Genomic DNA, 26454 nt, shown 5'->3' with positions numbered 1-26454 from the left:
TTTCCATTTCTCTAGGAGGTGGGTCAAAAAGGATCGTGCTGTGATTTACGTCGTAGAGTGTTCTGTCTATGTTTTCCTCTAATAGTTTGATAGTGACATCCTACTCTTATGAGCCCATAGGGGTTCAGAAAGAGTAGCAGCTAGCTATGAAGACATTTTTCTCCACAATCAATGACTGTATAAGCCTCTTGAAGTAGAATGACTATATAATTTATTGCCCAAACCAGAACACTTATGAAAGTGACAGGGGTAACTGTTCATGTTTACATTGGAACAACCAACAGAAAGTGGGGCTATCCTGATCACCCTACATTGAAATCACTGCTGTTGTACCCAAAAGCTGAGCCTCCACCTGTTTTTCAGAAATACAGTCAATACGGCTTCCACTTTCTCCATCAAAAGAAATTTCTCTTCTATATCTTACTTCAGAAAACCTTGAAATACCCTATTTGGTATTACATAGGCACCATCATTAATTCCATTGTTCAGCACCCACAAGTAGGTTGACCCTGTGAGTGTGTGAGACAGATGTGTTCAGTAAAGCATTAAGCCATGGTCCACCTTGACAATTTCAAAGGAGAATGAAAAAGCCATGTGGAGGGAAAAATTAGCATATGATAAGTGTAGAAAAGTCAGCAGATTCTGATTTAAATCTATGATCAAAGAGCAAAACATCATGTGAGGGTTGGGAAAATTAAAGAAATCAAGAGAAGTCTCTGGAACTCTGTGATGACATTCCAAAGAGCAAAATTTGTATGTAGGAAGACACACAGGTCATTCTAATCTATCTGGGACAGCCTGACTAGGTGCCCCATGTATTGAGAGTCAGAGGCAAATTACTTGTCCTATTCATTCTCTTCTCCAATGCCAGTGAAGTTTTTCTAATTGTTACAGATCAAGGCTCTTTCTAGGGCATCAATACCTGGAACCAGGAGTAGACTGCGCCAATGGAGGGCTGGATTTTAGTTTCTCAGATGAATTTCATATTTTAAAATGTATGATTAAAAATCTCCAAAAGGCCAAACAGCACTGTCTAGCAATCCTACAATTTCCTAATTTATTTTCCTATTCTCTGAGACAACTATTTCACCATTCCATCTCTCCACAAATCTTCAACTTCTCCTCTATGTTCTTTATTCCCAGTTAATGACCTCACATCTTATTTCACTAAGAAAGTAGGAACAGTCAGAAGAGAACTATTTCATTTTCCAACCAGCAAATTTACCAACCGACCTGAATCTGTATCCACACACTCTATTATGGATAAAATGTCTCTTCTTGTATCAAAGACCAACTCTTCCAAATGTTCTCAGGATCCCTCTTTTTGCCCTCCCATGGCTTTTCTTCATGCAATTATTAGCATTCTATCCCATAGTGTCACATTTTTCCCTCTCAACTGGATCATTCCTATTAATATATAGATTTGCATTACACAAAACTCTCTTAACTCCACATAATTTCGCAGCTGCTGCCTCATTTTTCTGCTTCTTACGTTAAAACATCACAAAAAAATGTTGTCACCCTCATTGTAACCATTTCCTCACCTCTCTTTCACTTTTTAGTCCGTGTCAGTCTTGCTTCTGTCCCCACCACTCTGCTGAAACAGCTCTTGTGAAGGTTGCCAGCCATCTCATTTTACCAAATCTAATATTATTTCTCAGTCTTCACCTGACTTTATCTCTCAGTATCATTTAATATAGTGGATCATTCCCTAATTCTTGAAATACTTTCTTTTCTCTCTTTGCTTCCTTGAGACTACACTCTCCTAGTTTTTCTCCTATTGCTCTATATGATCTATCCCAGATCCTTTTTCTGGCCCAGCTTCTCCTTTGCTACATGATCTCTAAATGTTGGAACACCTGAGGGCTTGTTACCAACTTCTCTTTTCCTCTATATTTATACTCTGTCTATAAGTCCAGTAACATGACTTTAATTAGCACTCATATCCTGATGACTATCAAATTTATATCTCCAGTTTGTACTTGTCCCTGAGATCTAAATTCATATATCCAACTGCCAACTCAAGGCCTCCACTTGGAAGTCTAATAGACATACCCAACTAACCATGAAAATACCAAAAAATTTGACCCCTCTTCCATCTAAAAACACTCTGCTTTTCCTCCAGTATTCCTCATACATCCGGTTGCTCAAATCAAAATCCTTGAAGTCATCCTTTGTTCCTCTCTTTTCCTCATGCTTCATATACACTCTGTCAGTAAGTTTTCAGCATTCAGAATCATTCCCATGGAGAAAGTCCTCCAGTGTGACTTTCCACTGAACTAATAACAAAATCAAATCCTACATACCTTACCATATCCTACAAAACCCAGTATAATCTGCTGACCTCACCAGCAATTCAGTCATGTTGAATTTCTTTTTTTGAGCACATCAAGCCTGTTTTTTCCCTTAGGGTTTTTGTATTCTTTCTGCTTAGAAAGTTCTTTCCCTGACTTTTTGTATGGAAGTGTTTTTTACAACTTTCAGGCTCAATTTAAATATCACATTTTCAAAAAGTCATCTCTAACTTTCTCATCTAACGTTTCCCCACTCCAAGTCACTATTATATCACTGTTTATTGTACTTATAGAATTTATCACAATCTGAAATTATCTTATTTATTTACTTGCTTATTTGTTTATTGTCTGCCTCCTCTCCCTTCTCTAATGTAAGATCAATGAGGACAAGACTTAATCTCAAATACCACTGTATCCTCAGAGTATAGAACAGTTCCAAGAACATAGTAGGCATTTGGTAAATTTTTTGTTCAATGGATAAATGAATAATGATATCTAATGAACACAACTGAGTGCATTTTTATGTTAAGAACCAAAGTGAAACATTGGTTCCTTCTTGTTTGGAGTCTGCAATACCTTTGCTGTGACCTTCTACTTTAATGGCCTCATAATATACCTATCTTGAAAGAGCATCAAGCACAGATGAGGAATAATCTGCACAATAATAAGGCATAGTGGGCTCTCAATCAGAACTAGTGTACTGATTATCTAGGATATTTTACTTCTCTATCCTTCTTACTGCCTGCCTGTTGGTACCTTTGTGCCCTCCTAAGGTGAATAAGAATGATAAAATAAAATTTGATACTCAAACTTATCAATTTGGTTTCCATTAGCAGCTTTAATCAAAAGTTGGTAGAAGAAAAATTATTCTGAAAGGAAATTTGATTAATTTTCTGTTTAGAGATTTAGTATATCCACATTTCCTCTTGTCTCACCTCTTGGTCAGGACTAAAGATAATTAAGCATTGGGAATTTAAGATCTGGTGAATAGTGGTCACCTATCTAGGGAAAAAGTGAGTCAAAGAAATGGAAGAAAGTGAAAGAGGTAAGTACTCTTTAAACCCCACTCTAAGATTACTCCATCAGAAAGGAACTCTTTCTTTTCCTGCTTCTGCCTCAAATAATAGTCTTGTCCACCAAAAACAGTGACTCTAGACCCTGCTAGAGTTCTTTTGGATCAGTTGTGAAGTGAGTTTTTAACTTGCTAGACTGGCCTGTGAAACTCAGAGAAAAGTTTCACACCCATGACAAACAAAACAAAACAAAACAAAAACAACACATCCATAAGTATATATAAAGTATGTATAAACAGAGTTAAAACAACTTATTGAGAGTACAACTTAAAAAAGATCAAGTCTATATTAACACATGATACAGTCTTTAAAATGGGCCTTGAAACTAGCATAATAGAGCCTTAATCTCCTTTAAAAATTCATGTTAATTAGCAACATCCTAGGCTGTGTTTAAATTCTCTCTAGCCAGAAGCACCAAAGTCTAATGAAATTAAGTATTTTAAAGTTTCGAGTAAAATTTTTCTTACTTTTGATCTAAGAAACACATACACATACATGCACACAAAAACATACACACAAACACACATTTATGTGAGTGTGTTGGAAGCTACATTAAAATGCAGTCACCTCTTTGGGTTCTATTTAGTACCACAAAACAGTATCCTGAGGTATTGTAGACCAGAAAGAGTGAATGCATTTGCCAAAGGTATACATTTTACAACGGTTGTAATTTAAATCCTGAGACAGTATGACTCATGTTACTCACAGTTTCCTCCATTAGCACTACACCTAATAGAGCAACCATATGTCTTACCTTTTTATAGGGACAACACTGACTTCATGTAACTTTTTTTCAATAATGGAAATTTGCTAAATGTATTATAATGCCAGGGACTTCCCTGGTGGCATAGTGGTTAAGAATCCACCTGCCAATGCAGGGGACACAGGTTCAGTCCTTGGTCCGGGAAGATCCTACATGCCATGGAGCAACTAAGCCCGTGCACCACAACTACTGAGCTTGCACACCACAACTACTGAAGCCTGATCGCTTAGAGTCTGTGCTCTGCAACAAGAGAAGCCACCGCAATGAGAAGCCTGTGCACCGCAACAAATAGTAGTCCCCGCAACTAGAAAAAGCCCACGCACAGCAATGAAGACCCAACGCAGTCAAAAATAAATAAAATTAATGAAAAAATAAGCATGATGCCATACCTCTGCAAGAACTAGCATTGACATATATACACTACCAAATGTAAAATAGATAGCTTGTGGGAAGCAGCTACATCGCACGGGGTGATCAGCTCAGTGCTTTGTGACCTCCTAGAGGGGTGGGATAGGGCGGGTGGAAGGGAGAGCAAAAGGGAGGGGATATGGGGATATATGTGTACAAATAGCTGATTCACTTTGTTATACAGCAGAAAATAACACAACACATTGTAAAGCAATTATACTCCAATAAAGATGTTAAAAAAAAGATTAGATGAGGTGACTATTTACCTCCCAATAAAAGAAATATACATTGCAAATAAAAAATAAATAAATAAATACACAGGGTAAACAAAGAATGTTGCCTGCCCTTCCAGTTCTACAAGGATTAAGTTGCAGCGCACTGCAGTGTGGCCTGAGGGGAATTCAGGATGGAAAAACAGGAAGCATTCTGTGTTTTGGATATACGGGGGCCCTCAATAGTTAAGATGCACATCTAAGGAAGAATTTCAGTGACCCTAGATTCTTGCATCTTCCCATACATAGAAAAGCACTAAAATCATTAACTTCAGATTTTTTCTTTAGCTTATGAGAACTGGCTTCATTATTTTATAGTAGAATTTTGAACTTGTGTCTCTTTTGAACGAATGACAGGGTCTAGTGATAAGACAATAAAGTACAACTGCTAACTGAATAAGTTCCATTTCATTATTAATTTTATTAAATAGCAGAGTTATTTGTTTTAACATCTAGTATATCTTTTAGTGGGTATTACCTAAGATATCCTGTCATTAATGTTCATAGTTCTCTTATAGCACATTTCCTAGTGATTAGCCTTAACCCAATTATCATGCCTATTAGGAGAATAATACAAACTGGATTGAGCTCCTTGAAAAATAAGACCATCACCTTTATCCAGCTGGGTTAGACACCAACAGGTGTGGATTAACCATCTGTAGATAATCATGAGTTTTTAGTATTATTACTATTATTAATTTATTTTTATATCAGATGACTCTATCTTATTCAAACAGGACAGACACTATTGGATATGGACATTGGTTATTAGAATAGAATTTTCCTGGTGAGAGAAAAAGTCCTTTATTTTTGTTATTTCTAAATTTTATTTCTGCTATTTCTAATTTTATGTATCTATATTACAGGCTAGACTATTTTGTCCTTAGCTCATGATGACAAATAGAGGCACACTATTGGCCAAGTGTAGCTGTTTTATAACCATAATTTCAGAATAAATATGTTTCAAAATAATTGTATTAAGACCATTCTGCAATAACTGTAAAGGCTACAACTGGACATTATATTTACTTGTAATTCAGTAAAAGAACATTTTTAAGCATGAATACATAAATGCTCATATTTTTAAGTCTTTTCATTTCTAAAAAAGAGTTTTACAATCATACTTTTCAGTTTAGTAATAGATTGGTATGGGAATAAATCAGCAAGGAAATGATTAAAAAAGAGATAAGAGGTTACTTTCTGTGAGCATTCACTTATTGAATGCCGCTATTAACTATTCTGACCATGCTGTATAGTTAGCGGCTGTCTGGCTCCAACTGTGCAACATCCATATTAGAGCGCTACATGACAATTGAATATTAAATCTTGCCAAGTAGCATTTATAGTCTCATGTTACAGATATCTTGCTGTGCCTGACGTCTGAAAGCTCCATGTATGATTCAAGTGGTTATTAGCATTAATTTCATAGAGAACTTTTATCTGAGATTTTGAAGCAACAGTTACACAAAGTTGCTCCCTTTTTGGGTGCTATGCAGCTATCAGGAAATCTGTGATTACATTTAAGCCTTGGACTGTGGGGAAAACAAAAACTGTTCCACACTTATTCAGAATTCAGCAAGTTGAAATGCTGGAACCTGGATGAAGACCTTTTGATACAACAAAATGTCACATCAAAATTTTGTTTGCTTCCAAAAAAGACCCCCTTAGCAGCAAGTTTTCTGAGATATCATGCCCATAGAACGAGAGATAGAAACTTTCAAAGAAAGAACATTTTAGCAAAGCTAACAGAAATGAAGCTTCACAGTTTCTGTGTTTGGCCGATATGACTAAAATCACTGGAGCTTGAAAGAATTTGGTATGGTCATTTTGATAAGCCTAATGGTTAAATTATATTGCTGCTTGGGTGAGCTAATTAACTGCATGATCAACAATTTGTTCTATACACTGAAATAAAAAATCCAAAAATATTGTGAACAATTTGGCAAACATTGATATAAATAATGCTTTGCTTTAATACGTATGAGAGTTAGAAGTGAGAAGTAAAAGGTGGCACTGTTTACTAAATATCTGTTCTTCATCATCATTAAATAAAATTAATTGAGCATTCATGTGGTACATAGCACTCATATAAGCATACAGGAATATCAAGAATTTTGTCACATCCTATTTATTAAGAAATTTGCAATCCAAGTGGAAAAGTAATGAAGATATTTCCTCCCAATATTTTATAATATCTCCATTTTGAAATATACTATTTTGCATGTACAAACACGTTTGAGAAACCTATCTCTGCATGAAAAGGCTGTGGCTAATTTATATTAACAATTATTTTCATTTAGATATTCCGTTTTATAATTTTAACTATTTTTACTTCTTACAATAAAAGACACACACACACACACACACACACACACACACACACACACACACACACACCTCTTCCCAAACGTCTCCTTAAATCTTTCCACTTCCCCACATGTCACCCAACTCATAGACATGTAAAACTATCTTCAAACCCACACCAGCCTGGAAATTTTAAATTTAATTATTTTATGGAAAGTATGAAAAAGAGAGCACCATATACCCACTGCATTAAAGCATATTTATTTTGCATTTTCACATGTGTGTTATGGCCAAATATCTTACTTATTTTTTAACATCATTATTGGAATATAATTGTTTTACATTATTGTAAAACTTATTATTTGTAAAAATAATTTGTAATTATTTGTAATAATTTGTAATAATTTATTTGTAAAAAACTTACTTTTTAACATCATTATTGGAATATAATTGTTTTACATTATTGTGTTAGTTGCTGCTGTATAACAAAGTGAATCAGGTATACATAAACATATATCACCATATATCCTCCCTCTTGCATATCCCTCCCACCCTCCATATCCCACCCCTCTAGGTGGACACAAAGCACCGATCTGATCTCCCTGTGCTATGTGGCTGCTTCCCACTAGCAATCTATTTTACATTTGGTAATGTATGTATGTCTATGTCACTGCCTCACTTCGTCCCAGCTTACCCTTCCCCCACCCCGTGTCCCCAGATCCATTCTCTACGTCTGTGTCTTTATTTCTGCCCTGCCCCTAGGTTCTTCAGAACCTTTGTTTTGTTTTTGTTTTTTTTTAGTTTCCATATATATGTGTTAGCATACAGTATTTGGTTTCTCTTTCTGACTTACTTAAATCTGTATGACAGACTCTATGTCCATCCACCTCACTGCAAATAACTCAATTTCATTTCTTTTTATGTGTGCCACACCTTCTTTATCCATTCTTCTGTCGATGGACACTTAGGTTGCTTCCATGTCCTGGCTATTGTAAATAGAGCTGCAATAAACATTGTGGTACATGACTCTTTTTGAATTATGGTTTTCTCAGGGTATATGCCTAACAGTGGGATTGCTGGGTAATATGGTAGTTCTATTTTTAGTTTTTTAAGGAACCTCCATACTGTTCTCCATAGTGGCTGTATCAACTTACATTCCCACCAAGAGTGCAAGAGGTTAACTTTCCTCTACACCCCCTCCGGCATTTATTGTTCACAGATTTTTTTGATGATGGCCATTCTGACCGGTGTGAGGTGATACCTCATTGTAGCTTTGATTTGCATTTCTCTAATGATTAGTGATGTTGAGAATCCTTTCATGTGTTTGTTGGCAATCTGTATATCTTCTTTGGAGAAATGTCTATTTAGATCTTCTGCCCATTTTTGGATTGGGTTGTTTGTTTTTTGATATTGAGCTGTATGAGCTGCCTGTATATTTTGGAGATTAATCCTTTGTCAGTTGCTGCACTTGCAAATACTTTCTCCCATTCTGAGGGTTGTCTTTTGTCTTGTTTATGGTTTCCTTTGCTGTGCACAAGCTTTTAAGTTTCATTAGGTCCCATTTGTTTATTTTTGTTTTTATTTCCATTTCTCTAGCAGGTGGGTCAAAAAGGGTCTTGCTACGATGTATGTCATAGAGTGTTCTGCCTATGTTTTCCTCTAAGAGTTTAGTACTGTCTGACCTTACATTTAGGTCATTAATCCAGTTTGAGTCTATTTCTGTGTATGGTGTTAGGGAGTGTTTTAATTTCATTCTTTTCCATGTAGCTATCCAGTTTTCCCAGCACCACTTATTGAAGAGGCTGTCTTTCCTCCATTTTATATTCTTGTCTCCATTATCAAAGATAAGCTGACCATATTTGTGTGAGTTTATCTCTGTATTTTCTATCCTGTTCCATTGATCTATATTTCTGTTCTTGTGCCAGTACCATAATGTCTTGATGACAGTAGCTTTGTAGTATAGTCTGAAGTCAGGAAGCATGATGCCGCCAGTGCTCTTGTTCTCTCTCAAGATTGCTTTGGCTATTCAGGGTCTTTTGTATTACCATAAAAATTGGAGAATTTTTTTGTTCTAGTTCTGTGAAAAATACCATAGGTAATTTGATAAGGATTGCATTGAATCTGTAGATTGCTTTAGGTAGTATAGTCATTTTCACAGTGCTGATTCATCCAATCCAAGAACATGGTATATCTCTCCATCTGTTTGTATCATCTTTAATTTCTTTCATCAGTGTCTTATAGTTTTCAGCATACAGGTCTTTCATATCCTAAGGTAGGTTTATTCCTAGGTATTTTGTTGTTGTTGTTGTTGCAATGGTAAATGGGAGTATTTCCTTAATTTCTCTTTCAGATTTTTCATCATTAGTGTATAGGAATGCAAGAGATTTCTATGCATTAATTTTGTATGCTGCTACTTTATGAAATTCATTGATTAGCTCTAGTAGTTTTCTGTAAGTGTCTCTGATATACTCTATATACTGTATCATGTCATATGCAAACAGTAGCAGATTTACTTCTTCTTTTCCGATTTGGATTCCTTTCATTTCCTTTTCTTCTCTGATTGCTGTGGCTAAAACTTTCAAAACTATGTTGAAAAATAGTGGTGAGAGTGGGAAAACTTGTATTGTTCCTGATCTTAGTGGAAATGATTTCAGTTTTTCACCGTTGAGAATGATGTTGGCTGTGGGTTGTCATATGTGGCCTTTATTATGCTGAGGTAAGTTCCCTCTATGCCTACTTTTTGCAGGGTTTTTATCATAAATATGTGATGAATTTTGTTGAAAGCTTTTTCTGCATCTATTGAGATGATCATATGGTTTTTATCCTTCAATTTGTTAATATGGTGTATCACATTGATTGATTTGTGTATATTGAAGAATCCTTGCATTCCTGGGATAAACCCCACCTGATCATGGTGTATGATCCTTTAAATGTGCTGTTGGATTCTGTTTGCTAGTATTTTGTTGAGGATTTTTGCATCTATGTTCATCAGTGATATTGGCCGGTAGTTTTCTTTCTTTGTGACATCTTTGCCTTGTTTCGGTATCAAGGTGATGGTGGCCTCATAGAATGAGTTTGGGAGTGTTCCTCCCTCTGTTATATTTTGGAAGAGTTTGAGAAAGACAGGTGTTAGCTCTTCTCTAAATGTTTGATAGAATTTGCCTGTGAAGCCATCTGGTCCTGGGCTTTTGTTTGTTGGAAGATTTTTAATCACAGTCTCAATTTCTGTGCTTGTGATTGGTGTGTTTATATTTTCTATTTCTTCCTGGTTCATTCTCAGAAGGTTGTGATTTTTTAAGAATTTGTCCATTTCTTCCAGGTTGTCCATTTTATTGGCATATATTTGCTTGTAGTAATCTCTCACAATCCTTTGTATTTCTGCAGTGTCAGTTGTTACTTCTCCTTTTTCATTTCTAATTCTGTTGACTTGTGTCTTTTCCATTCTTTTCTTGATGAGTTTGGCTAATGGTTTTTCAGTTTTGTTTATCTTCTCCAAGAACCAGCTTTTAGTTTTATTGATCTTTGTTATTGTTTCCTTCATTTATTTTTCATTTATTTCTGGTCTAATTTTTATGATTTCTTACCTTCTGCTAACATTTGGGTCTTTTGTTCTTCTTTCTCTAATTACTTTAGTTGTAAGGTTAGGTTGTTTATTTGAGTTGTTTCTTGTTTCTTGAGGTAGGACTGTATTGCTATTAAATTCCCTCTTAGAACTGCTTTTGCTGCATCCCATAGCTTTTATGTTGTTGTGTTTTCATTGTCATTTGTTTCTAGGTATTTCTTGATTTCCTCTTTGATTTCTTCAGTGATCTCTTGGTTATTTAGTAGTGTATTGTTTAGCCTCCATGTCTTTGTGTTTTTTACAGATTTTTTCCTGTAATTGATATCTAGTCTCATAGCATTTTGGTCGGAAAAGATACTTGATACGATTTCAATTTTCTTAAATTTACCAAGGCTTGATTTGTGACCCATGATATGATCTATCCTGGAGAATGTTCCATGAGCACTTGAGAAGAAAGTGTATTCTGTTGTTTTTGGATGGAATGCCCTATAAATCAATGAAGTCCATCTTGTTTAATGTATCATTTAAAGCTTGTGCTCCCTTATTTATTTTCATTTTGCATTATCTTTCTATTGGTAAAAGTGGGGTGTTAAAGTACCCTACTATGACTGTGTTACTGTTGATTTCCTCTTTTATGGTTGTTAATATTTCCTTAAGTATTGAGGTCCTCCTTTGTTAGGTGCATAAATATTTAAAATTGTTATATCTTCTTCTTGGATTGATCCCTTGATCATTATGTAGTGTCCTTCATTGTCTCTTATAATAATCTTTATTTTAAAGTCTATTTTATCTGATATGACAATTGCTACTCCAGCTTTCTTTTCTTTTCCATTTGCATGGAATAACGTTTTCCATCCACTCACTCTCAGTCTGTATGTGTCCCTAGGTCTGAAGTGTGTCCCTTGTAGACCGCATGTATACAGGTCTTGTTTATGTATCCATTCAGCTATTCTATGTCTTTTGGTTGCAGCATTTAATCCATTTACATTTAAGGTAGTTATCGATATGTGTGTTCCTATTACCATTTTCTAAATTGTTTTGGGTTTGTTATTTTAGGTCTTTTCCTTCTCTTGTGTTTCCTGCCTAGAGAGTTTCCTTTAGCATTTGTTGTGATGCTGGTTTTGTGGTGCTGAATTCTCTTAGCTTTTGCTTGTCTGTAAAGTTTTTAATTTCCCTGTCGAATCTGAATGAGATCCTTGCTGGGTAGAGAAATCTTGGTTGTAGGTTTTTCTCTTTCATCACTTTAAATTTGTCCTGCCACTCCCTTCTGGCCTGCAGAGTTTCTGCTGAAGGATCAGCTGTTATCGTTATGGGGATTCTCTTGTGTGATATTTGTTGCTTTTCCCTGGCTGCTTTTAGTATTTTTTCTTTGTATTTAATTTTTGATAGTTTGATTAATATGTGTCTTAGCATGTTTTTTCTTGGATTTATCCTGTATGGGACTCTCTGTGCTTCCTGGACTTGATTGACTATTTCCTTTCCCATATTAGGGAACTTTTCAACTATATTCTCTTTGAATAGTTTCTCAGTCTCTTCTTTTTCTCTTCTTCTTTTGGGAACCCTATAATTTGCATGTTGGTGTGTTTAATGTTGTCCCAGAGGTCTCTGACACTGTCCTCAATTCTTTTCATTATTTTTTCTTTATTGTGTGCTGTGGTAGCTCTTGCCACTATTTTATCTTCCAGTTCACTTACCCGTTCTTCTGCCTCAGTTATTCTATTGATTCCTTCTAGATAATTTTAATTTCCTTTATTGTGTTGTTCATCATTGTTTGTTTGCTCTTTCGTTCTTCTAGGTCCTTGTTAAAAGTTTCTTGTATTTTCTCATTCTATTTCCAAGATTTTGGATCATCTTTACTATCATTCGTCTGAATTCTTTTTCAGGTAGACTCTATTTCCTCTTCATTTGTTTGGTCTGGTGGTTTTTACCTTGCTCCTTCATCTGCTTTGTGTTTCTCTGTCTTCTCATTTTGCTTATCTTACTGTGTTTTAGGTCTCCTTTCTGCAGGCTGCAGGTTCGTGTTTCCCATTGTTTTTGGTGTCTGTCCCCAGTGGCTAATGTTGGTTCAGTGTGTTGTGTAGGCTTCCTGGTGGAGGGGACTGGTGCCTGTGTTCTGGAGGATGAGGCTGGATCTTGTCTTTCTGGTGGACAGGACTGCATCCGGTGGTGTGTTTCGGGGTGTCTGTGAAATTATTATGATTTTAGGCAGCTTCTCTACTAATGGGTGGGGTTGTGTTCCTGTCTTGCCAGTTGTTTGGCATAGTGTGTCCTGCACTGTAGCTTGCTTGTCATTGAGTGGAGCTGGGTCCTAGAGTCAAGATGGGGATCTCTGAAAGAGCTTTTGCCATTGGATATTATGTGGGGCTGGGAGGCCTCTGTTGGACCAGTGTCCTGAACTCAGCTCTCCCACCTTAGAGGCTCAGACCTGAGACCCGGCTGGAGCACCAAGACTCTGTCAGCCACAGGGCTCAGAAGAAAAGGGAGATAGATAGAAAGAAAGAAAGAAAGAAAGAAAGAAAGAAAGAAAGAAAGAAAGAAAGAAAGAAAGAAAGAGAGAGAAAGAAAGAGAGAAAGAAAGAAAGAAAGAAAGAAAGAAAGAAGGAAGGAAGGAAAGAAGGAAGGAAGGAAGGAAAGAAAGAGAAAGAAAAAAGAAAGAAAGAAAGAAAGAAAAGAAGGAAAGAAAGAAGGAAAGAAAAATAAAAGTTATTAATTTAAAAATAAAAATATTATTAAAAATAAAACAGTAATAGAAATAAAAAAGAATGAAAGAGAGCAACCAAACCAAAAATCAAATCCACCAATGATAAAAAGTGCTAAAAAATATAGTACAAAAAAAACCAGAGACACAGAACCCTAGGACAAATGGTAAAAGCAAAGTTATACAGAGAAGATCACACAAAGATGCATAGACATACACACTCATAAAAGGAGAAAAAGGGAAAAAATATATATATAAAAAGGAAGAGAGCAACCAAATCAGTAAACAAATCAACCAATGATAATAAGCTCTAAAGACTAAACTAAGATAAACTTAAAACCAGAAACACATTAGATGCAGAAAGCAAACCCCAAGTCAACAGTTGCTCCCAAAATCCACTGCCTCAATTTTGGTAAGATTCATTGTCTATTTGGGTATTCCAGAGATGCAGGGCACATCAAGTTGATTGTGGAGATTTAATCCCCTGCTCCTGAGGCTGCTGGGAGAAATTTCCCTTTCTCTTCTTTCTTCACACAGTTCCTGGGGTTCAGCTTTGTATTTGGCCCTGCCTCTGCGTGTAGGTCTCCTGAGGGCGTCTGTTCCCTGCCCAGACAGGACAGGGTTAAAGGAGCAGCTGATTAGGGAGCTCTGTCACTCAGGCCAAGGGGAGGGAAGGGTACAGTTGTGAGGCAAGCCTGCAGCAGCAAAGGCCAGCATGACGTTGCAACAGCCTGAGGCGTACCGTGTGTTCTCCTGGGGAAGTTGTCCCTGGATCATGGGACCCTGGGAATGCGGGGCTGCAAAAGCTCCCTGGAGGGGAGGTACGGATAGTGACCTGTGCTTGCACACAGGTTTCTTGGTGCCTGCAGCAGCAGCCTTAGCATCTCATGCCCATCTCTGGTGTCTGTGCTGATAGCCGCAGCTCGTGCCCATCTCTGGAGCTCATTTAGGCAGTGCCCTGAATCTCCTCTCATCGTGCACCCCAAAACAATGGTCTCTTGCCTCTTAGGCTGGTCCAGACTTTTTCCCAGACTCCCTCCTGGCTAGCTGTGGCATACTAGCCCCCTTCAGGCTGTGCTCACGCAGCCACCCCCAGTCCTCTGCTTGGGATCTGACCTCCAAAGCCCAAGCCTCAGCTCTCAGCCACCACCTGCCCCGGTGGGTGAGCAGACAAGCCTCTCAGGCTGGTGAGAGCTGGTCGGCACCAATCCTCTGTGCAGGAATCTCTCTGCTTTGCCCTCTACACCCCTGTTGCTGCGCTCTTCACCGTGGCCCCAAAGCTTCCCCCCCCCCACCCACCGTCATCACCAGTGAAGGGGCTTCCAGTGTGTGGAAGCTTTTCCTCCTTCACAGCTCCCTCCCAGAGGTGCAGGTCCTGTCCCTATTCTTTTGTCTCTGTTTTTTCTTTTGCCCTACACAGGTACGTGGGGAATTTCTTGCCTTTTGGAAGTCTGAGGTCTTCTGCCAGCGTTCAGTAGGTGTTCTGTAGGAGTTGTTCCACATGTGGATATATTTTTGATGTATTTGTGGGGAGGAAGGTGATCTCCATGTCTTACTCCTCCGCCATCTTGAAACTCTGCCCCAAATATCTTTTTACATACTACATTTTTTACATTCAAGAAAGGTAAAAAATTATTTCCAAAGAGATATTAAATGGTAGAATATGCTTAAAACATACCAGAGACCATTTGCAGAGTCATAGTATTTTTTAAATGAACAAATTAGAAACTACTAGAATTCTGTGGTAGTCTGTTTTCTCTTTACAATTATAGAGTAAGGGTTAGAAATTTCCAGAAATTTAAAAGGTCTAGAACTTTTAAAAAATGAAGCCTTGTTTTATTTTGAGAGGTATGCATTTTAAATGTACCAAAAAACCCAGAAAAAATGTACAGTCACTTAACCTATCTTATTGTTGATTTCCTCATTATTAAAAATAGGATTAATAAGACTATGCAGGGGCAGTCATGAAGATTAAAATAGATATCCTATGTTACAGACATTCTGTGATTTAAAAATGCCTTGTGTATGGGACGTGTTCAATAAATGTTAGTTCTTCTCTACTCCATTACCTTACTTATATCCCAGAGTACCTCAATCACAGTAAAGTCTTAATGATACTGAACGGACGGTTGATTGGGGAAAAAAAATCATTTGAACTGCTTGATTACCACGATTCAACAGATTCAGACTGTATAAATTCTATATGTAAAATGATCACAGAACTATTTCTCAGGCTCTGATCATATGATTCCAAGCTCAGATATTTTTACACCATAACCCAAAGAGGGAAATGAGAGAACAGACAAAAAAGCTAGTTTTAGAATTAACAATAAGATTAGTGAAGACACTACATGAATTATTTTCATTGGTTTTTACTGAGGGAAATTAAGAATAAAGCTTTCCTGAAAGTGTTTAGTAAATCAAAGGGAACTTCCCTGCTGGTCCAGTCGTTAAGAATCTGCCTTCCAATGCAGGGGACGGGAGTTTGATCCCTGGTCGGGGAACTAAGATCCCACATGCCACAGGGCAACTACGCCTATGTGCTGCAACTACTGAGCCCGTGTGCTCTGGAGTCCACATGCCACAACTAGAGAGAAGCTGGCATGCTGCAACAAAGAGTCCACTCACCGCAACTTAAGATCCAATGCAGCCAAATAAATACATTAAAAAAATGTAGATTAAAAAGAATCAAAGGTGTCAGAGAAAAGTTACTTTAAATGTGTAGGGTGGTCATACCTGTTCTATCCAATATGGTAGCCACTAGTCAGATTTAGTTATTTAAATTTAAATTAATTAAAATAAAATAAACCCACTCCTTAGTCATACTAGCCGAATTTCAAGTCCACTATAGCCATATGTGGCTAGTGGCTGACACATTGGACAGCACAGATTTATAGAACAGTTTTTTCATTGCAGAAAGATTTATTCAGAATCACTTGTCAAGTCTTAGTCAAAATACTAGGTGTAGGAGAATCATAAGGGCTGGAGAGCATCTCTTGAACAGTTTGAAGAAAGTTAAAATTGAAATTGTGGAATATATGACCACGAAGTGTTACATTTTGTTATAAATGGCCAATATGCTGACTCCAATCCATAAGAATCCTGAGAACTATAGACCAATAATTCTTATTCTTACATTGTGGGTGAGGTGGAAGATTAACAGCAATATCATCAGATGCTTAAGAAAACATAACTTATTATGTAAAAGCAATCATGATTTCTATAAAGGAAAATTATGACTGACAAAATCAACTAGAGTTTTTTGAGCATTTTGAGTAAGGGAGTTGAAATCGTTATAACTTATTTAAACTTTCAAAAAACTTTTACAAGTTTCCACACCAAAGGCCGTTAAAGTGTCTGTCATTGAATAGATGGTCTCTAAAATTTCTTCCATACTAACATCTGATGCTGACCTTCCTGAAAATGAACTGCCAAGCTGACAAGGAAAATCTGCGTGGAGATCTCGCAAGACTGAGTGAGTGGGTAGAACTCAGCAGATAAGCTTCAATGAGCTAAATATTACTTATTAGAAAATGAGCTTCAAACAATAACCTTGGCATTTAACATACTGAAAACACAGAGTTGAAGGATAGCAATAAACAAAAGCTCCTTTGATTCTTCAAATATGAAGGAAGCTGAAGCAAATTTAAAGGGTGATATGCCAGAAAGGATACAGAACCTTAGCAGTGACTATCATAGAATCTTATCTGTTATCTAGTCTATTCTTCCACCTGAAGATGTCACTCCTGTCTCATCCTACCCTTTTTTGGAATATTTTCAGTTTTGAGGAGTGCTCCCCTCACGGGACCAATCTGTTTAATTATTTGATTGCTCCAACTGTTAGAAAATAGATATATTACATCGAATTGAAGTTTGCCTACCATAATCTCCACCATTGGTTTTGGTTCTGAATTTCGGAACTAGGCAAAAGAAAAATAATCTTTCTCCCACTTACATTCCCTACACATGCTTTAAGACACCTATCATGTACAATATGTACATACATTTTCCTGCTCCTAGTGGGGAAGAAGATATTAAAAAAAAATCACCCAAACCAGAATATAGTTGCAAAATAAGATATGTTACTAAGGAAGAAACATCTTCCTGCAAGAGGGTATAGCATGATTTCCCTGGTGGTGCAGTGGTTAAGAATCTGCCTGCCAATGCAGGGGACGTGGGTTCGAACCCTGGACTGGGAAGATACCCCATGCTGCAGAGCAACTAAGCCTGTGTGCCACAACTACTGAGCCTGCGCTCTATAGCCCGCAAGCCACAACTACTGAGCCCAGGTGCCACAACTACTGAAGCCCGTGCGCCTAGATCCCGTGCTCCTCAACAAGAGAAGCCACTGCCATGAGAAGCCTGCACACCACAACGAAGAGTAGCCCCCGTTCACCGCAACTAGAGAAAGCCCGCATGCAGCAACGAAGACCCAACACAGCAAAAAATAAATAAATAAAATAAATAAATTTATTAAAAAAATAAAAAGAGGGTATAGCAAAGGAACCTGACCTAGACTTGTCCATTGTTTCATGGATCTTTATCATATCCCTGGACACCAGGCATAATGATGTTCATCTGTCTTCCTACACATTCCAGCAGGACTTTGGACCAAAGAGGTTTTCAACCAATGTTTATTTTTAAAAACGTTTTATTTTGAAATGACTTTAGACTTACAGACAAGTTGCAAAAATTGCACAGTGTGTTCCTATATTACCTTGACTCTGCTTCCTCTAAAGTTTACATCTTATATAGCTATAGTACATTATCAAAATCAGGAAAATAATAATGGCACAATATTACTAACAGCTGTAACTAATTAACTAACTAAAGTTTTATTTTTTCCATTATTAAAAGCAAAATACTCTGAAAATTTTTGAATGAGTAATAATTTAAACAATGAATTTCTTTTTCTCACCCCTGACCTCCAACCATTCAGTCTCCACACGCAACCCCCTAAGCAGTAATCATTTTTATAGTTGCTTGTGTATTAATCCAAAGTTTTTTAATATAAATATAAGCAACATGAATATATATTCTTACTTCCTCCTCTTTCTTATACAGAACGAAGCACACCATACACACTTTTTTGCACCATTTTTTGTTTTTCACTATAACTGTCTTGGAGATCTTTTCATATCAGTACAGAGATAATCCACTTCGTCTTTTGTAAAGTCCCATAGCGTTCCATTGTATGGATGTACTATAGATTATTTAACTAGCCTCTCTTGATAGGCATTTGTGTGGTTTCCAATCCTTTCCTATTGTAATCCATGCAGCAATAAAAATATTATAAACATATCAGTCTGCACTTATGGGAATATATCTGCAGGATATTCACTCCCCCAAGTGATATTGCTAGGTCAAATGATATATGCATTTGTAATTGCCAAACTGCCTTTCCACCAGCCATTTTCCTCAGAGCCTTTCTAATAGAACATATTAATAAACTTTTGGATCTTTACTAAAATGATAGGCAAAAAATGGTATTTCAGTATAATTACAGTCACGTTTCATAATAATGAAGGAAGGTTAACATATTTTTATATGTTTAAGAGCTATTCGAATTTCCTTTTCAATGAACTGTCAGTTCATCTAATTTGTCCATTCTTTTATTGAATTGTTGATCTTTTACTTCACGATTATGAAGAATTTTTATATATTAAGGAAAATTAACCTATAGTTTCCCACCTAAAGAAAAGTATTGTTAATATTTTGGCATACGTATTTCCATCATATATGTATACTTTAGAAAAAGGATAGTTGTGATCCTTCACCATTACAGTTTTCTATTTTCCTATTTTCCACTTGATTGATGCTTGCTTTACAATGCTGTTAGTGTGACACAAATCAGTTAAAATTTTATCAGAATCGCCATAATTTGATACTGATGGTAAGTCCTCTCAATGATTTGGCCCTGAGTGCTTAACTACAGGTTTTCTGCTTTTGAATTTTTACAGAGGAGGCTCTTCCTCAGCAAACCAGAACGGCCTAGGAAGATACACTTAATGGTTGATCACTGCCATCTGTTGGTAAATATGGAGAATTTCATCCAGTGACTTTCCCCTGTGGCGTGGATATTTTATTGTTTTTGAAAACATATCTTAAAAATTCCAGAAAATTTGGGTGCATGATAATCTTAAATAAAATGACAAAAATAGGAACAAAGATTAAGGAAGCTTAGGAGTTTAGTCAGAACATATTTTTCTTCGAAACACTGATTCAAAAAGGTGCATACACCTCAATGTTCATAGCAACATTATTTACAATAACCAAAACAAGGAAACAACCGAAGTGTCCATCAACAGATGAATGGATGAAGAAGATGTGGTATAGATATACAATGGAATACTACTCAGACATAAAAAAGAATGAAGTTTTGCCATTTGCAGCAGCATGGATGCACTTGGAGGTTATTATGCTTAGTGAAATAAGTCAGGGAAAGATAAATACTGTATGATATCACTTATATGTGGAATCTAAAAAGTACAACAAACTAGTGAATATAACATAAAAGAAGCAGACTCACAGATATAGAGAATACAACTAGTGATTACCAGTCGGGGGAGAGGGAGAGGGAAGGGCACTATAGGGGCAGGGGAGTGGGAGGTACAAACTATTGGGTTTCAGATAGGCTCAAGGATATATTGTACAACACAAGGAATATAGCCAATATTTTTCAACAACTGTAAATGGAAAGTAACCTTTAAAAATTGTATAAAAATAAAAAGTAAAAAAAATAAAATAAAGGTTAAAAAAGCTGCAAAATAATATTCCCCTCCAATTACTAAGATTCCTTTAGTGTTTCTAACCAATTAATATTATTTTCCTAAGCAGAATATTGGACTGTTGGAAAAAACTAATCTCAGTAAAAGATATTATTTCTACCTTGCTGATTTCCAGTTCACTTTACATAACTGGTTGTCATGGACAAATTAATTTAATGAATTGGATAAGTGACACAACATAAGGTTTTAACTATGCAAATATTCATAAAACTGTGACTAATTGTTTACTGATAAGGTAGAATAATGTACATATCCAAAGATAATGCAGACTGAAAATGTAGCAACGGTCTGGAGATTATCACAATTTGCACAGTGCCATCTGTAGTGGAGTGCTTGATAACGTTTAACTGTTTGAAGATGATATTAACAACTTCTAGTGAGAAATTACTTAAATAATATAATATTCTTAGGTATCAGTAAAGAATACTTTAATTATTGGATATTATTTTCATTTATTATCTAGGAAGAATAATCTCCTGGATTTGGTAAATTGATCATTTAAAGCTTAGCACATTATCTCCTCCTGCTTTCAATTCATTCTATTTGAAAACACAGTAAATCCAGCAATTTGGTAAGTTTGTGATTATAATGCCAAATTTAGAAGATCTTATTTTTAGTCAAAGTATTCTTCCTTTTCAGTGAGCACATCTCAATATTTGTTGCCTCCACTATATGGTTTATTATATGCTCTTTAAGTCATACCAGTATTTATTTCTTTGCTCTTCAGACTATGCCAGTTACCTGGGTCTCTATCAAATGTAGGGGTGTTTTTTTTTCCCCTCTGGACATAGCTGTCATATATTTTCACCAGGTGAAAGTAGCTAAAGCATGTTATATCCTGTGGCTGAATGTGGCTGAATCATTACCTGGCATGATAAACTTAAAGGCAGATAAACTTAAAAAAACATATTTATGATCAGAACAATAACTAAAAATAAACAACAATAGCAATGGTGAATTCTCACAGGACTAAACTATGCAGCACACCTTCCTGCCAGAGATTCACAGAATATATTGGGACTTCTAATTATATGCTCATGCTAGGATTGTAACAGCTTTGAAAGCCACAAGCTATTCTGTGCTAAAAGTAAAAGTGGGTGGAGGTGAAGAAGAGGTAGCAAATACGTAGTCTTACCTCCACCCACTCAAATCTAATTGTTAAGTCAATTAGAAAAGATTAACGTTGACAATTCAAGAATGAACTCAGGCTCTGCTTATTAATTCCTGGTTCTCTGCGTGTGAGTTAGCTGAATAAAGAAAATAGTGATGAATTTGCATGAAAAAGCATTATTCACGTCTGTGGAAACCTGATCTGGGCCTTAGCTTCTGAAAAGTCATCACACGCCAAAGTCAATATTTTAAATGTACACTCAGAGCACAGTGCATCTGGACACCCTTCTAAAAAGTTTAACTCAGTTGAAAAGTTTCCTAGTCCTCTATTAAATTGTTAACCTGCAGTCCACTTCTACTTCCTAATGCCCTAGACTCTGGGAAACCCTCAAGAAGAGAAGAATATGGTAGATTGAGACCAGGCATGGTGGTTCACTTGTGCCGTCCTCAGTAAAGGGAAATTTAGGAAATGTTCACAGCAATGAAGAGAAAGTGTCTACAGTGGAAGTATTCAGATAGATGTAACAGGAACGGAGCAGACATTTAGCCATAGGAAGTCTGAGACCAGGAAAAGGGAGAGTAACATTTATTGAATATAGCCTAAACGATGTGCATTGTATTGGTCCTCCTCCTGAATTTTATCTGCTATTAGAGCTTGTATAGCATTAAGTAAAAAAGGGATGATGAAAGGAGAGAAGGAGATTTGAAAAATAGGTGGGTAGCCAAAGTAACTACAGAGGCTAAGAATAAGTGAATACTTAGAAGAGGAAAAACACCATCTCCCTGCTTGCTTTTCTAACTCATAGGATTCATCTACAAAATAATTGGTCACTTCAGGAGAACAACTGACAACTAAAACAATCTGACAGCCCTAGAGTTAGCCTTTCATAACATCAACATTATTCACCATAGTATATTCATCCAGAGTACCTTAAACTTCGTTTTTGAAAAATGTTTTAGATAGACAGATAGACACAGATATATTCAGAAACACATAAATCCTATCCTCATTCTCTAAGTTCCAATATTTAACTGTTCTGACTTCTAATAGAAAATATATGACCACTATCATTCACTCATCCACCGTTTATCAACTTTTTATCTTAACCTTTTCATGAGTTTTAATTTTAACTGGCCTTGATACTATTGAGAAGGTACCATATCAGGAATATATGTAGAATTATACTGAGGCTTGTGTTCTTTAGTCTCAAAGTAGGTCTTCCTTAAAATATAGAGATCATAATTGGGCATATTCTAGGACTAAAATACCATAACAAAAAGATGATGCTGCAGTGTCTTACTAGCGATTTGTTTGATTTAAAACAATAAAAGCATTGCTGCTGCTTCTGATACTTGTGGTTGGGTATGACATCCAGACCTCTTACTTCAGAGCTATTCCTAAGGTACACTGAATTGAAGAGATCCACACAAGTCTTCTGTTTCAGAGGATCTGTGCTACTGAGAACATATTGTTAGATAAGAAGAGATTTTCAGCTAATTCAAAAAAAAAAAAGCCACATAGCTCTAATCCGTGTCCTGTTACGCATATCTTTCTAGTCCTCTTTTAGTGGCTTCCTTTTCCCCTTTGATATGTGTTTTAACTTTCCCCAAGGCTGCCTTTGATATATGTTTTAACTTGATTTTACCTGGAAAGAAATGCTGGAGAAAAGAAGGAGAGAGCACTCCCAGTGTAATTTGCCCCAGGCCTGGCCTGTACTCTACTGATAAATAACTTGTCATCAACAATCCCATATTTGTACAATTTGATCTTCTGATCACACTTCATTTTGTTGTCTCTGACTACTTCTTTAATCTCCCAAAGTTCTTTTTGTTTCTCTAAGGCATTTCTGTCTTTGGTGTCTTCTGTAAGCTTAGTTTACCTTACAAATGAATTTCAGTGTTTACCTGGCCTTGATCAGGTTGAGAAGGTCTCATAGCAGTATCAAAAGCATGTGCAGAATTATGCTGAGGTTGGAGTCCTGATAAACTCCTCTGTTCTCTGGCACAGTAAATTAAAAAAAATATATATATATATAGTTAGGATAGAGAAGTAGCTTAATTGGTTATAAATCACTTTTTAAAATAAACTCATTTTTGACAACACAGAATGAATGTTCCCATCTTAAGACTCCATTATTATATGTACCCGAGAGAATGCAATAATATTGGCTACCATTTGTTGAGTATTTTCCATGCTCAAAGTGTTTTACTTTACATTATCTGATTTTTCCCAACATTTTATTAGGAAAATTTTCAAACACACACCAAAATTGAATTTTATAGTGAATGCCCATGTATCTACCACCTCGATTTAATCATTAACACTTTACTATACTTGCTTTTGCATATATCTATCCATCTATCCATCCTTCTATCCACCCATTAATCCATTATATTTTTAATGCAATTGGAAGTAAATTTCACACATCAGTTTATTTCACAAAAATTACATTATCTTACTTGAGTAAGGCTTGCAAGATAAGTATTATTAACTCCATTTTACAGATGAGAAACCTGAGGCTGAGAAATTTTAAGGAAATTCCCCAAGGCCACACAGTCAGTGATTTATAGGACAGGGATTTGAATCCCAGTCTGTCTTGCTCTATGTCCATACATTTTCCACTACACTAAGGAATCTTCCAGAGTATATATAGAAACACTCTGTCAATTCACAATTGAGGGAATGGCAGAAGGGAAAAAAAGGAGCTCAAACTAAATTATATTTTAACTGAAGAAAAATAAGGCAGATTAATTCTTTACCCAAAAAACCTATAAATAAGTCTAAATGCTTATAAACACTATTACTATTCTAATCTATAATCAAGCTTTTTGTTTTGCTTTTGCTTCTCAATGCAGTTTTCCATTAATTATTTCATTTGATTCTCACAACTATAGAGAAAAAGAATATGTATACCCAACTCTTCATTTATAAAGGAGGAAACAGGGGCTAAGTGATCCTCTCAAAGTCATAGACAATTAGTAGAAGAGAGAGGATTGGAATACAAATCCAGTGTTCTAGAAAGCTTTGGAGTAGGAAAACTATGGAGAATACTTAAAAGGTGACTTGTTTATGGGTATGATTTCTAATTAAAATGATTCTTTAAAATCTCAGGAGGTTTCCAACCTAATTCTATTCTTAGAAGTGTGAGGCTGACAGTACAAGCCACTTGCAATTTTAAAGTAATATTTCAAACTATCTTCATACTACATAGAGGGTAACACTATCTTGTCACTGGAGAATGATACTTTAAAGTAGATGCTAATTTGAATTAACTGATATAAAATTGGTGAGATTTTACCCTACTGGTATTTACCTTTCATATTTCTATCATTTAGAGGCAGTGCAAAATATAAAGGATACTATTTGCTTTTAAGCAAAAAAACAAAAGGAATGCAACAGGGCTTTACAGCTTTCAGAGCACTGTTTTATCTCATTAGAGTCCATTAGTGTAGCATGGGGATTAAGAGTTTAACCCTGGGAGTCAGATTGCCTGGGTATAGACTTAGCCCTGTAACCTCAGCCAAGTTATTTGATCTCTCTGTGCCTTAGTAATCTCATCTGTACTTTATAGGGTTCTTGTGAGGATTACATGGGCCGATAGGTATGAAACATTTATAATTCAGCCTGATACATATAATAAGCTGTCTGTAAATGATTGTTGTTTTCAGTATCAATCTCACCATCTCTGTAAGATGTGTACGTCAGATTATAGCAATCTCTACAGCTGAGAAAATTGAAGCCCAGTGAAGTGACGAGATTTGCCCAAGACAGAGTCAGAATACAGTCAAGCCTATTGGATGCTGGGGGTTGGGGTAAATAGGCGATACTGGTACAGCTGTCCCCCTTCCTCCGCCTCAACTCTTAGGACAGTATGTGTGGTGCATACAAATAGCACGTTGGTGGAAGGAAGGCAATGAAGTAGGACAATTCTTTAGTGAATTACACTTGGCTCACTTGGTTTTTATCTGAGGAGGGGGCTTTACAGTTTTTGTTGTATCCAAATCCTGAACAAAATTTATTTAGTTATCCTGACTTTTGTTCTAATTTAATTAAATGTTGATGAATATGGAAGAGAATATATCAGCTGTATGCATGATAAATGATATCCATTATTTCTTGAATCATTTAGTGATCTCACAAGCGATTTCCCATCATTCTCAGATGTATTTAGAAATTTCTTACCGGTGATCATTTGTATTCCTTGACTTCTTTTTACAGTAGTGGATAGTCTGGATTGTTACACCAACTAGTATAGCCAGTCCTATTCCAGGCAATGCTGCTACTAAAATCAGGTCCAGAGTATTCCAGAGCTGGTCACATTTGGTCCCCATGTACCAATAATTTCCCCACCGGCCTCTGAAATTTGGACATCTTGATAGAGATAATAAAAATAGAAAAAGCTCACAAATTAGAGAAATAAAAACAAATTGTTTCCCCTGAAAGAATCCAATCTTTCATTGTTACTAAACCATAAGTTTTCCCTTTAAGGCCCTCAAGAGATTTCTATTGTACTATTTTTCCACTTGAGCAAACATGCTAAAATGTACAGGTTTGAACACATTGAATTAGCATGCAGAAGGTGGTCAGGATTTCCCAACCATTGGCTAATGAAGATGTGGTACTTAGAAGTGAAAAAAAAGTCTCACCCAGAATGGCTGTCTCAACACTGCTTTTAAAACTATCCACATTTTGCCCATTGCTCATGCCTCTATTCACTCTGGCTACTTCAGTTCTATGACTGCTATGAAAAGAGTTTGAAGTGGTCTAATCTACTAGTTCTGTAACTGCAGCTGGGTGTTCCCTTGATCAACTCCTACAGTGATGAATGCAGGTTAACAGCCTGACTATGCCACTCGACAGCAAATACAAGAAGAAACATGAGAAGGTGAGAATAGACTGTCTGCCAGCAAAATCTGCCTGTTTCCATCTTTCCCATGACTCCAGATCTTCCTCCTCTATTTTAAAGAAATAAATGACTCATACATAAACTTCTTGTGTTTTTATAAAGCCTGACACTTTGCCAGATAACCTGAGTGTGGTTCTCTGGTGCCTAGATTGAACTGGCATAGCACACACCCACATAGAAATGTCTATGGGTTTGTGGAAAGGAAAAATGTGACTTCTCACCATCCTCAATTAGAGTGACTAATGGTGAGGTTAGTTCATGTAGTGTCTTTAGAG

The 26454-nt window shown here is 36.4% G+C and overlaps 1 protein-coding gene across 1 annotated transcript in view; it reads right to left on the bottom strand.

The window, feature by feature from the left end:
* The window catches only part of LOC309839338 (uncharacterized protein), a 51821-nt gene that overhangs the window by 17551 nt on the left and 7816 nt on the right, over positions 1–26454 (bottom strand). The window contains exons 2-3 of the mRNA XM_082681070.1: positions 25456–25644; positions 23178–23271 (exon numbers count right to left, since the gene is read on the bottom strand). Of these exons, the coding sequence (XP_082537196.1) occupies positions 23178–23271; positions 25456–25604 (243 nt within the window). The 5' untranslated portion in view covers positions 25605–25644. The remainder of the gene's footprint in view (positions 1–23177; positions 23272–25455; positions 25645–26454) is intronic.

This window comes from Grampus griseus (assembly GCF_964374135.1).
Source record: "Grampus griseus genome assembly, chromosome: X".
In the NCBI taxonomy this organism is placed as follows: Eukaryota; Metazoa; Chordata; class Mammalia; order Artiodactyla; family Delphinidae; genus Grampus; species Grampus griseus.
Note: the sequence above shows the minus strand (reverse complement) of the source record. Positions and strands in the feature narration are given on the sequence as shown.